At 47.5% G+C, this 13,496-nt stretch overlaps 1 protein-coding gene across 7 annotated transcripts in view; it reads left to right on the forward strand.

Moving 5' to 3' along the window:
* LOC121065983 (SREBF chaperone) overlaps nt 1–13,496 on the forward strand; it is a 57,409-nt gene that overhangs the window by 20,452 nt on the left and 23,461 nt on the right. For 6 of the 7 annotated variants that reach the window (XM_040549265.1, XM_040549269.1, XM_040549266.1 and 3 more), the window contains 3 exons: nt 7,323–7,452; nt 8,905–9,062; nt 12,672–12,892. In XM_040549265.1, coding sequence (XP_040405199.1) covers nt 7,323–7,452; nt 8,905–9,062; nt 12,672–12,892 — 509 coding nt within the window. Of the gene's footprint in view, nt 1–6,779; nt 6,896–7,322; nt 7,453–8,904; nt 9,063–12,671; nt 12,893–13,496 lie in introns of those variants that run through there. The other variant, XM_040549271.1, reaches the window with a different exon arrangement.

Genomic DNA, 13,496 nt, shown 5'->3' on the forward strand with positions numbered 1-13,496 from the left:
ATCTGATATTTGTGGCGTGTGGCTGCGTGCAGTTGTTTGCTCTGTGGCCAGCACAGCTAGAGCTGTTGAAAGCTCACTCCTTAACAAAAGGGTAGGGACTGCGATGGTAGAAACCCAGAGCAATATATTCAGTAGCTTTTCAGATTGCCCTGCACTAGAATCCTTCTAAGTAAGTATTTTCATGAGATTCAGTGAAATTTTACTATTTTGGAGGGGCAGGGTGCCCAGGCCGAAGGCAGGACAGCAACTTCTTAATCAGGACAGCGGATTGTCTGAAATGGTTCACAATGATAGAAAAATGGAGTTGGCCAACAGTCACTTCACTCACTAGCTCTGTACGGGGAAGGGCAGGAAACTTCGAAAGTATTGTAATAACTAATCAGGAGGGTGCATTTTTAGCTAATACACGAACTCACTTCAGGCTGAAGTTGCCTTGCACTTGTCGTACGGTGCGTGTTTCCTTCATTGCGTGCTTACCACGTCCTTCCGCTCTTCCTTGGTGCCTGCTACTGGCCACTGCAGGACGAAGGCTGCTGGGTTTTGGGCTTTGTCCCAGCCCATGATAGCTCGCTGGATGTCCAGTGGGTTCAAGCAGCGTCCATCCCGAAGGCCTTCCAGGGTGCCAGAGTGGCAGCAGCAGTCGGGCACGTTGCGTGCTGGCTGTAGAGCCACTGCAGACAGGAGTTGCTGGCTGGCTGCTTCCCACGGAAGCTTTCTGATGGTGGGACGAGGAACTCGGTGGTGGCCACGAAGCGACACAGCTGTGTTTTTTCTTTTTTTTTTCTGTAGTCTTGTTGGGAGGGCTCTGAGTAATGGTCCTTGGCAGCAACCTACTGCTGGGATTTGGTGTTCTTCAGAAGTGTTCTTTCTCCAGAAGTCTTTCTAATGAGGAAAGATGATACATAAGTGAAGTGTTCCAGTGGGTTTTATCCCGACGTTTACCAACAAGGAAGGACCTGTAACAACTTGTTAAGAGTGTTGCTCCCTGTCCCCGAAGTGTGTGGAAAGAAGAGACAGTGGTAGAGTAAAAAGGAAACATTCTGTGTTCTTCCTACTTAAACATATTTATTTAGCCATGTAACCACATCTAAAATACAGCATTTTGCTAAAGCAAGGGTGGATCCTGCATCCTGAAGCCTTGAAAGGGAGAGAGGTGGAACACTCTTCTCTTCTTCTGTACCTGTGTGCACCCAGAATCGAGGAGAGCTGGTAAAATCCTACTGCAGAAGAAATTAACTCAGCTGTTCTCATTTTCTTTCACAACACATCAGTAAACCAAGCCCGTCTTCGTGTTCAGATGTTCAACTAACTCTTAAAAGCTGGAATAAACCACCTGGCCCACGATTACCGAAGCACAGAGCCATGGAGTGGCTGAGGCTGGAGGCCCCCCTGGGTCACTGTGGTCCCAGCCGTGCTCCAGCAGCACCCAGAGCTGGTGCCCAGCCCCACGGCCAGGCGCCGCTGGACGCAGTGTGCACACACACACACACGTGTACACACCCTTCTCAAAGCATTTTACCATCTTACAGGCTTGCACTATCCCGTGCGGCAACCCAAGGAGCTGAGATGCTGACAGCTTCTTCGTGTTCCAAATCCACAGAGAATACAGCTGCCGGTGGGAGCGCATGATGAAACGAGAAGCAAGTTGCGTGTGGCCAGACCTCTCTTGGCTCTCAGAGAAAGGAAACTGGCAGCACAGAGCAGGGGGAAGCCGTACTGCTGCTGCTCAGACCTTTGAGGGCCCTGTCAGTGGGAGGCAGTGCTAACCAAACACAATTTATTCAGCAGCAGGTATTGTTTAGGCACTTCGTAAGGCCGAAGAGGGACCTGTTGCTGCCAGATATCTGGTCCCCTCTACCCACTGGCAGGACCCTTTTTGTCAAGCATCAGATCTCTCATTAGCAACGGGATTTCAGGTTGTTCTGTCTTGGTGCTGGTTGGTTTGGGCCCGAAACAGTAAGAGCTTGTTCTGCAGCGTGCGAGGTGGAGGCGGTAGCTATTTTAAGGCCGTGCATCTCCGCCCTCGTTGTTATCTAAGACCTGGCAGCTCCACTCTCCTTCGTGTTCACCAGCAGAAGTCTATTTGGGGGTGGTGATCTCCACTTTGATTCTGTGAAGGAGGAATATGCAATTGTAGGGCTTGCAGCCCTGTTGCATTGCCAGCTGCCTCGGGCTGACCTGGCAGGTCTCCATCTTGGCCCTCGAAGCTGTCTTGAAAATATGTAAAGTAGTTGGATGAACATTTTTGCTTGAACCCACCTCGTGCTTGGTAACTGAGAGCTGCTCTTGCTTGAATTCAGCACTGCTGACTTGCAGACAATCTATTTTTCTTCCCTTTTGGATTCGCAGAGGGATGTCAGAGCACGCTGTTACATGAGCAGCTAAAAAGAGCCTTCCTCAAAACCAGCCCTTCTCTTTGAACTTTCCTCTGGGCTGTTTTAGATCTTACTTCTTTCCTCTCCTGTCTCTAAACTTTCCATTCTGGTGTTCACCTCTTCCCCTGATGGTGAAAAAAAAATCTCTAACAGAGAGAAATGTGAGGAGAATCAAACCTGGACGCTAGAAATCGCCATCCTGTAATTCACCTGGAGCAGCTCTCACGTGGTAGGAAGTGCCCATGGAAACGACCCAGGCTTGTCACAGCTCGCTGTCCCTGCAACGTTTAGTGCCTGTGGGGAGCCAGGATGCTTCTGACAACCTAGTATTAGTTCTTGGTATTTTTATTTGACATTTTTTTAAAGTATCTCTTTATGAGATACTTTTTTAAAGTAAAGTTTAGATATTTTTTAAAGTATCGTCTTTTAAATATGCTCTAACATTCGATGTCTGAAATAGTAGGTCTAGTGAGTTTCTTGCTATTTTTTTTCACTTCATTTTTGTTTGCTGTCTCAGGTATCACCGACTAGATCAGCTGCTATCCCGTGGCCACGTAAGGCTAAATAAATTCAAGAACTGATGTTTTAACATCTTACCCAAACAGTCTGCAGTAAGCTTATACCAGAAGGTGTGCCTTGTTTTTAATTTCACCAGGCATTATCAAAACCCTACATAAACCCAAATCCTCAAAAATCACTGTGATTCTAAGTAAGTATATGTCCCCCTTCGCTTACTGGGGACATTAATTTCTGTTATAGCTGGCTCAGGAGGAGGCAGCTTTTGGTACAAGTCCCCACAGTAAGTCTTGTTCCTGAGCCCTGCTGCAAAGCAGGGCCGAGACGATCTGTCCTGTCCATCCCATGTTGGGTGCAAGCTATAGGAGGGACACACGGGTGTGTCCACACACCAGGAGCACAGACACCCACTGCAAAGCTCCCAGCAAGGGGGAGTGCTGTGAGGGCAGAGCCACGCGCTGGACGTGTCGAGGAAGAGGAAGGAGCCCATCAACGTGCCTGCAGAAACTTTAGGCTGGAGAGAGAAAACCTGGTGCTGTCCTGCATCACCTGGGGGAGGCAGTCTGAATAACCTGCAGGGTTGGTTGCTGCCTTCTTCCTTCGCTATTCTGTGGATGGATTAAAAATATGCACTGGGTGGAGCATACGGATCCCTTCTTACAGCGTCAGTCCTGTTCCATATTCAGAATTTGAAGAAATGAGTTGCGGGGAAATGCTGAATTTGATTTGGATACTGACAGGCCGACACAGCGCAGGCCTACGAGGGTGGTGGAGTAAGGGAGTCCTGGTTGCCTTGGTTCCCCCGAGAGCTGCAGCAGGATGGGATCCTTAGCAGTGCACGGATGTCTCGGGGGCTTTTTTCCATCAGAAATTTTCCTTCTGTTCTTCCCCTCATTTTGTGGCCCTTGGTTCTTCCAAGAAATGCCGCTTAATCTTTCCTCTGTTGCGTTTGCATGTGCTTTTGATTTTTTCGGGCAAACGTGAAAATCCTAAGGTGAAAAAAACAACCAACCAAAAAGAACCCGTCCCTTGGTCGTTCAGAAATAGCCACTAAGGAGTTATGAGTCGCTGTGCCCAGTGTTTTGGGAGGTGACTTGCACATCAGGATGGGAGTGGTTGGCTTCTTCCCATGAACGGATTTATTTTTTTTGTTAAATAACTTTTACAACAGAAAAAAACGCTGGATTGTCAACAAACCTTCATATTAGCAGCAGGCAGGCAGTCTCTCATCGGTCGCATCTTATGGTTCTGTGATTTTCTGATGCTTCTGGAAGCCGTGTACGAACTGCCCTCGGTTGGATGGACTCGCTTCCTTCCCAGCTTCTCGCGCAGCTTCACGCAGCAAAAGCCGAGCTTCGTGAACAGCAGGTACACGGCAGGAGGAAACTTCAACAGAGAAGTCGACGACACCCACCTCTACTCCACACTTCCTCCAAACAACCATTTCTGTTGCTAAAAATGGTTTTATTGAGATGTAAATACACCACTAGCAGAGAACCAACATGGAGCAACTGCCAGCCATCTCCAGAGGCTACTTTTTAAAATACAGCAGTGCTCTTTTTTCTGTTTCCCTGGTATGTAAGCTAGCACGTGAAAGCCTTCCTTCGTGGCCTCAAGCACAGAAAGGGCACATCAGAATCCAGGACTGCCTGACGTGCCGTGCCCAGCACTGCCAAAACATCAGTGATGGTGGCCAGGTTGGTGTTCTGCAGCCAGCTGTGGGTAAGGAGGTCGCTAACCTTTCCCGGCTGTTCTTGCTGCTTCCACAGCCCTGCCAGCAGCTCCTGCAAGTGCTCCCTGATCCCAGCTGGGTGATATTACTGCTCATGACCTGGGTGAGGGAACTTCACCAAGTGCTTCAGGAAGCTTGTCTGTGCTGTGCGGGTGTTGGGGCACGGGCACAGGCTGCCCGGAGAGGTTGTGCAGCCTCCCTCCCTGGAGATCTTCTGAAGCCACCCGGTGTACGCACAGACACACGCCTACACGTGCACGCACGCACTTCCAAAAGCATTTCACCGCCCTACAGACCTGCACTGACCTGGGCACCAGCTCTGGGTGCTGCTGGAGCAGGGCTGGGACCAGAGGGACCCGGGGTGCCCCCATCCCAGCCGCGCTGCGGCTCTGCGGACACAGCTCGCTCTGTGCCGGGCTGGGGAGCGCGGTCGGCGTGGTGGGGAGCGTGGTGGCCGCTCAGAGGCACGCTGACAGGTCAGGGACAGGGCCTGATGGAAACCTCGGCAAGCTCAATGAAGGCAAAAAGGCAAGGCCCTGCACCCAGGACAGAGCGGGCCCCGGAGCTGGGCGGGCTGGAAGGCGGCTCTGCGGCAAGGATGGGTCGGGTAAGAGCGAGGCAGCGTGCCCGTGCAGCAGGAGGGCCTCTGCCCCCTGGGCTGTACCAGCAGGGGTGTAGCCGGCAGGGTTACCAGGGCCGTTTGGTCCGACCTCCGCTCATACTGGATTTTGGGGGCTGTGTGTTTTGAGGGGGAGCGAGGCCCACGCTGAGAGTGAGGGGGGTGAGGAGAGAGGGCTGCTGTTCCCAGGCCACACACAGGTGAGGGGGACAAGGGGAAGGCTCCTCCGAGGCAGCAATCTGCTTCTGCTGCATTGTACCCGCTTCGGCTCCTTCCATCTTTGCTTATACCACATAGCTTTCCCTACCTAGCAAGTACTAAGAGAGAAAATCCTTGCCTTCCTTTCGGAAGTGAAGAAAACCCACATCCAAGTTAATTCTCTGCCAGGACTGGGGGCTTCTGCTTTGAAAGGCAGGAATCCAGCACCTGCTGCATCCATCCAGCAGCTCCTGCATTTATCCAACGCCTCCTGCATCCATCGAGCACCTCCTCCATCCATCCAGCTCCTGCTACATCCATCCAGCACCTGCTGCAGGAATAAGGAATATAGGGAATTGTCCTTCTGAGTCCCTAAAATTTACAGGGGTTACGCAGAGGAATGCACCTCTAGGTACTCTGAATCAGAAGTGTTTTCCACGTGGCCCTTTTTGAGATTTTGTGCCTGTTTTTCAGGCATCAGCGTCAAAATCATTTAGTGAACAAATCATTCTGCTGGTCACCTCTTCGTTCAGCTTTGTTTATCACACCTAGATTTTTTTATTTTAGCGTCTTAGTCTCAGTCAGACGCAGGACGCTCGCTGCGTGCCTCTCCCCAGGTTTTGCTGCCAGCAGACCCTGTGGCAGGCGGTGCCACGCGCCTTTGAAAAGGGCTGAAAGCGATTGCTGCCTGTCAGAGGAAAAAGGCTGGGCCGTGTCTCCGGATTGGGTTTTGTGGGGTATTTTGTATTATGATGTACTGTGACGTGGCTTTATTTTTTTCTCCCTTCCCAGTGCACAGTGAAATGACAATCATTAGATGTGTTTTCGTCAGGCTGACAAAGGAGCAAACCTGACAAGCCTTGCTTCCCGTTCCATTGTTCTTTTCCAGCTTTTGTTGTTCAGCCCCAAACCTCGCCTTTAGCTGCTGCTTGCCGCCTCCGTGGCCGGGGATGATTCAGGCTGATCCCTGACACAGCGGACAGAGTCCTGCAGGAAAACGGTGCCAAGGCCTTTGTGTTTATTGCCAGGAAAGCTCGGCCACGCTGACAGCTACGCCAGACAAGGGAGCCCTGATAGCTCATGGTGCATCGGGCACCAGGAGCTGGATCTGGCCCGGAGCTGGGATCTCCGCTCTGTTTCGGCCCTTCCCCTTCCAACTCGCCGGGCATTGTCCCTGTAACAGCAATATTGCTTTTTCCTGACGTGGTTTTAGTGACTTTAGAGACCTCTGAAGCTAAAACTGCTATCCTAAACTCTCCGAAACTACAGTATCTCAGTTTTGAGCTAGTTTCGTGTATTTATTGTGCAATAGCTGCTGCGGTGACCCGAAGGTCGTAGGAGCCAAGGAGCAGGAAGATAAATATCACATAGCTGCTTTGGTGTCTGGCTGCTGCTGGTGAAATGAAGTTAGCGACAAATACTGGAAACGGCTCAGATTTTAATGAGGAAAACCAGGTGATTAGGATGGGGTTTGGATCAGGAAAGTAGCCACCTCAATACAGTAATCATCTCAGTTCTGTGCACGCTGTGGGATAGTTGATGGCTGTACTTTAGCACTACTGACTTTTAGGTGATAATGAATAATTTAGGTGCGTTCCTGCAAGGAGAACTTGCCTCCTTCTTCTCCCAAGATTCCTACTCATCCCTTTCCAAGAGAGGAAGACCACTTCTCTTGTGTGTTGGAGAAATACATAAATCTGTTATTATGAGAGCTGAAGGCCTGTTTTATTGTGACTGTGTCTCCTATTGTGCAGAGATAAGTTTAAGGTGGGGTGGGCTCATTTTACTCGTCCATTCTTTGGGCTCTTCTGGAAGACTGTTTAAAAGCCTAGTTAAAAAAAAAAAAAAAAAAGCACATTTCTCACTTCTGTCTTCACCATAGCTACCCGCTGCTTAAGCTGCCGTTACCTGGAACGGGACCTGTGGAGTACAGCACCCCCGTGAAGGATTACTTTCCACCCTCTCCAGACCCGGTCTTGCAGCAAGGAGACCTCAGCGAGCGCCCTGACTGGGTACGACTTCGGTGTGGGCATGAAAATGATCCAGGAGCTGGAGCAGCTCTGCTGTGAGGAGAGGCCGAGGGAGTTGGGGTTGTTCAGCCTGGAGAAGAGAAGGCTGCGGGGAGACCTCACAGCGGCCTTCAGTGCCTGCAGGAGCTGCAGGAGGGCTGGGGAGGGACTCTTGGGCAGGGGGTGTAGGGATAGGACACGGGGTGACGGCTTTAAGCTAAAAGAGGGCAGATTTAGGTTAGATACTCAAAATCTGTCACAGTGAGGGCGGTGAGGCCTGGCGCAGGCTGCCCCCAGGAGCTGTGGGTGCCCCATCCCTGGCAGTGCCCAAGGCCAGGCTGGATGGGGCTGGGGGCAGCCGGGGCTGGGGGCAGGGGGCCCTGGGCATGGCAGGGGGTTGGAGTTGGATGACTTTTAAGGTCCCTTCCAACCCAAACCTTTCCATGATTCTATGAAAGTTGTGAAATGCTGTTTAAGGGCCTGTTTTTCAAGGATTAACACAGATAACTTTGTCCTAAGGCAAGCAGTACATTTTATAAAGTGTTACTAGGTTTTACATACATTTAATGAAGGGTTCTAGGATAATGCCCCAGTTTCCTAACGCCATATGAAGGCATGCAGTCTCCCTCGAGCAGCAACCAGTTGACTGGTACATATCATACAGGTAAACTCGACTTATGTTCAGGGGTAAGGAATTAATATTTCTTTTGCATGAACAGGATGGAGCCCTGATGCTTTCCAGGAAGGCTGATAACAGGTCCAGGACATCAGGAACCAATTGTAAAATGATGCTTTGTAACCCCGTTGTTCCTTTTCATTCCAAGGTCTCTGTGAAGCGGAAATTGGCTGTTGGCTTAATGTTTTTGATGCCTCCAGCTCTCCACTCTCTCCATGTGTGCTCTTCTCATTGTGATTGATATCATTTCAACCGAGAAGCTTTTTGCTTTATGCTGTTATCTCAGGTTGATGCTGGCTGATTAAATCTCCTGCTTCCTTGCCTAGTTCTGCTAATTGAGGCCAAAGTTCTGCCAGCACTGCAGCCCCTAGAGCAGGGGACATCAGCCTGGGCACACAGACCAAGAAAAATTAAACGGCACACAGCAGGATCAGCACAGGTTGGGGGAACCACCGTGTGGGAGAGGCATCTGTGAGAGGCAGCGAGTCCCCGCTGCTGCTTTCCTTCCAGTACCAAATTCAGCAGGATCTGGGAGCCTCTGCCTCACACAGAAGCACAATATACCGATGACAAAATGGTCAGTGGCATTTTGCCTCTGTGAGAAACAGACTCTTTTTGTTCTCCTTAGGTTACTACTGCCATGCTTCACCTCTAACTTGGGAAAGAAAAATATAGTCTGGCAAACCCCTTCCTGAAAGCTTGCCAAGCTGTGAGCTAATTCTGCTAAGCAGCTTCCCACTCACCATGTGTTTTCGTTCTCCCTCTGGTTTTCCCCACAGTATGTTGGTGCTCCTGTGGCCTACATTCAGCAGATCTTTGTGAAAGCTACCGTCTCCCCATGGCAGAAGAACTTCCTCGCCGTTGATGTGTTTCGTTCACCGCTGTCCCGCGTCTTCCAGCTAGTGGAGGAGATCAGAAACCACGCCCTGAGAGACAGGTAGTTACTGTTTGTTAAGAGTTGTGGAGGAGGCAGACCCACCCACTGTTGTGCACACCCGTCTTCTAAATTATTCCTACTAAATCTGATTATTGGCTTTGAATGTGTCAGATTCTCAAAATAAAATGAGAGGTCACTGCTGAGCAGTGATGGCATATCCCTCCTGCAGGTACAGCACTTTAGCTTTCCTGCTAGAGAACTTGCCTGTTCTTTAATTACTGATAATTGTCAGGAACCCTCTGGTCAGAGTCTTAGGCAGAGAGGTCTGGAACGGTCCTCTGAGGTTATACCTTTTATAGCTGACAGCATTTTAACATAATCCTTTTCATAAGCATGTGAGGCTTATATTAAAGCAAGTTCATTCGACCCCACCATGCCTATTGTGAAGCTCTTGTACAATTTTGCATGGTCAGGAACCTTCTCCTGACTTTCCACTTTTGGCTGTGTTTAGGACTAGTTTATACCTGCTTGGTTTTGTCCTGACACAGCCTTCGTGCAAAAATAGCTCTCCTCTGCTTCCAGATATTTACTGGGAAAACTCGTTCTCCCCACCCCGAATCCTTGTTTGTTAAACTAAATGTAGGAAACTCTCAACTTAGACAGTTAAGATGGTTCTGTGTTCACTTTGTCAACCTGGTTGCTCTTCCCTGCACTGTTCTTAGTGTCTTCCCTGAACAGGGGAGGTGAGAACTCTACACAGGATTCTCACTGAAGTCTCTTTTGTGCCTTATTTTCCATGGAAATGACTTTTCTGAAATACAGTGAGATTGCAAATCCCTTTTTCATGGCCAATCACATCAGCATTTGTCAAGTGATTGATTGATGCCTCCATGTCTGTCTCTCTTTTTATCATTTCCAGCTGATGAGCTCCTACCTGATATCAGAAAATCTTTTTTTTAGTTCCCAAGTACACGGCCTTGCACTTTGTACAGTTAATAGAAACGGTATTAAATTTAGCCCAGCCCTTACAACATCCATTTCAGATACTCTGTTCCCTTGCTGTGTTAGCAGTGTTGCTTTATTTTGTGTCCTTGACAGATGTCTCTATATCTTATTCCAAGGTTTTTAATAAAAACATAAATACTGGTTCTCTGAGCTGTCCGTGAAAAATTCCACTTTGTTTTCTTCAAGACCAGCGGTTGCCCTTTCAGCAGCCCCATGGCCATTTTCCTGTTAACCCATTTCTTTACTGAATTACATTTTTTGTGCTAACTTCTGTCTTTCCTGTGAACTAAAGCATTTTCTGCATGGTGCTGCATCAAAAGCCTTATTGGGCCCGAGTAGATGAGATCTGCTGTGCTTTCCTCATCTAAGAAGTCGAGTATTAAAAAAAAAAAGAAAAAAGGACCACTCCGATTAGTTTGGCATATTCGCACTTTGAAAACCAAGAATACATTTTACACATATTAATTTGCTTCTATTTTTTATAATATGTTTCCCTTTGAGCTCTAAGTTTTTATTTGTTGACAAGTTCTTGGCTGGTTTACTTTCCGAGGACAGAAAGGCTTTCCCTCCTTTTCTGTCTTTGTTCATTGAGAATAATGATACTGAGAACAGGCCAAGTGTGGTGAAAAATGGTGAGATTAGAGTCTTTGATCATCCCCTAGCTTTTTAGCCAGGAGCTTTCTTCATTCTTTGTCCTCTAATTCACATAGCTAGGGAACATCTGCTCTTTGTTCGTTTCCTACTTTCCTGGCAGCATCCTTCATTGCTTCATTTTTGAGTGTTCACTTAACCACTCTACCTGATGATTTGTCCTTTTTTAAAACCAATCCTTGTGAGATAGCTGTCTGCTCTCTGATAATATTTAGAAATGCCACTCATTCTGTTAAATATAGAGCTTTTGCTAGCAGCTCTCAAAGTCTTGGCACTGACATTCTTTCTGTTTTCATGTCTTCCTTTATCACATGTGTAACTTTAGGTAGTATCTGGATATAGTTGCCACTTACAGGTGAGAAACAACTTGCTCCTGGTATGTGTGTCATCTGCTCATTGTCTCCCCTTGCTGTGTTACCCTTGATGAGCAATGAGGCAGTGTGGAAGCAAAATTAAACTTACACGGCCACCAGAAGAAAAAGGCTAGGTAGTGATTTAGGCACTCAGACCTGGGATAAGGTCTTCCATTTGGTGTCAGACTTGCATATTTCAAGAAACATCTAGCTTTCAGATAAATTCTGAAATCACCCCAGAAGTCATTATGAAGTTCCTTCCCATCAGTTGCTTTCGTCAGTATCAAAGTTAAGTGCAGCTGATTTTCTTAATATCAAGAAAAAAGCATACTTTTATACTAAGGTGGGACAGAAGCAGCTGACGATTGCTGACAACTGGACAGGAAACACAAAGTGATTATATTTTCATCAGCTATAACATCGTTGAAACTGTGAGCGGTCATTTGTGACGTCAGAAGCGACCTGAAATTTGTTGTAGTGTAGCAGGCATTGGCTCCATTCATTATTTTTGGTATTTGTCTCTGAATCTACAACGTACTGCTGGGCACATTGGCTGCACGCACTTGCTTCACAAATAAGAACTTTTACAGGCTTTTGTGCAGTATAAACTGCTATTGCTGTTATGTTTCAAAGTTAGTTAAAGCCTAAATATAAAACAATAGTCTTCTTACTCTGCCTGGAGCTATTATCGGAGGCATCACAGCATCAGTTCTTTTGGGTTCTCTTTTAGAAAACTTCTGTTTCTATAAACACAGTATTTTCTAGCATGTTATCTAGTACTTTGTCTTGACAGATGTGACTTTTCTAGGTAGCTTGTCCTGTAATACAGATACAAAACAAGATACAGTTTCTGGAGGGAGTGCTGACAAAGTCATAACTCAGTCATCGTCGGTTGGGTTCCATATTTTCCCTCTGCAGTCACGATAGAAAAAAATCCTCTAGAGAAGGCATTTTAAAATAGTTCTCCAACACCTTCTCTGTAATCCGTGGGGCTGAAGCCAGGGAAAACTGGCCTCCAATGTCTTAAATTAGCCTTTGTTAAATATACTCTTGTTGCGCAAACCCCTGTGGTTGCCCATGCCATGCTGAGGGAAGTGTTCTCTTTTGGATCAGCTGCTCTGGCTTGTCTGGCCAAATGGTGTGCTGATGGGTTTTGTAACTGAGCAGTCACAGTCAGATGCTATTGGAAGCCCAAGCTGAGTCTTTCCTGAGTTAATACTTGATAAGGATTATGTAAGTGTGCTAACAGGAAGTTCTGGAACAAATCTACACCTTAAATAATCCACCTCAGGCATTCAACATACGTGGAAAGAAATATGCAGAAGAGTTGAAGGTCTTTTAAGAAGAGTTCAAGGGAGCCAGTTTCTCTGTAGACTGGAGGTATCTGAAACGTGGAACTGAAACTTGTGGCATCTAGGATGGGTGAACAGGGAAAGCTGTGTGGCCAGAAAGCATGCAGAGAAATGATAACAGGGTTCTGGAGTTTGCACACTATTACGGTGAGGTCCCGGTCTGTGGCCCAAGGCTCCCGATCCTTTGTTATTAGGACAAGAGCGGTAACGTGGCGATGGAGGTCCTTGGGGTATTCATCTCAGCAGCTCTGCCTATCTGTGGAAGTTGTAACATGCACAGCAGTGTCTAATCTTTGTTTGCATTTCAGTTCTGGTGTCAAGAGCTTGGAGGAAGTTTGCCTTCAGGTTACAGACCTTCTTCCTGGCCTCAAGAAGCTGCGGAATTTGCTCCCCGAGCATGGCTGTCTGTTACTGTCTCCAGGGAACTTCTGGCAGAATGACCGAGAGCGATTTAACGCTGACCCAGATATTATCAAAACCATCCACCAGCATGAACCAAAGACTCTACAGACATCAGCTACTCTCAAAGGTAAGAGGCTGAAGTGCCAAAGAAGCCCCCTTTCTGTAGGTGTAAAAATAACAGGTAAATCGTCCAAGTCTTTTCGTTCCTCTTAACTCTACGTGTGCTCTAGCCTTTTTCCCTCGTGCTATTGTCTATTGTATTCAAAGACTGTCTCATTGTCACAGACAAACAAACATTCATCCTGCTCCCTCTTGTGCTTTTGCTGTCGTTTGCCTGCATCTACCCCGAGATGACACTGGATCTCATGGAAGTATTTTTGCTTTCTTAATTAAAAAAATAAGTCTGACCATGTGTGGGGTCATACTGTTTCGTAGTTCAACAAGGCCAGAGGAAATGCTGTTCCTCCATTGTCAAAGGAATTTCATAGATTTTTAAAGGAATTTTGTAGATTTAAAGAAATTTCGTAGATAGGTACAGGAAGCTTGTAATATGACAGCTCTGTCTGAAAAGGGGCTTTTTATCCATAAAGCAAGTTTGTTTTAATGGTTATTTTTTGAGCATCCATAACGTATGCACGCTGTGGTTTGGAGCACATGGAACCTTTCTTTGACAGCTCATTCACAAACAAGGTAGAGGTCCACAATATCCTGGGAATTCCTGGAAGTGGAGG

Source organism: Cygnus olor, chromosome 2, assembly GCF_009769625.2.
Source record: "Cygnus olor isolate bCygOlo1 chromosome 2, bCygOlo1.pri.v2, whole genome shotgun sequence".
Taxonomy (NCBI): Eukaryota; Metazoa; Chordata; class Aves; order Anseriformes; family Anatidae; genus Cygnus; species Cygnus olor.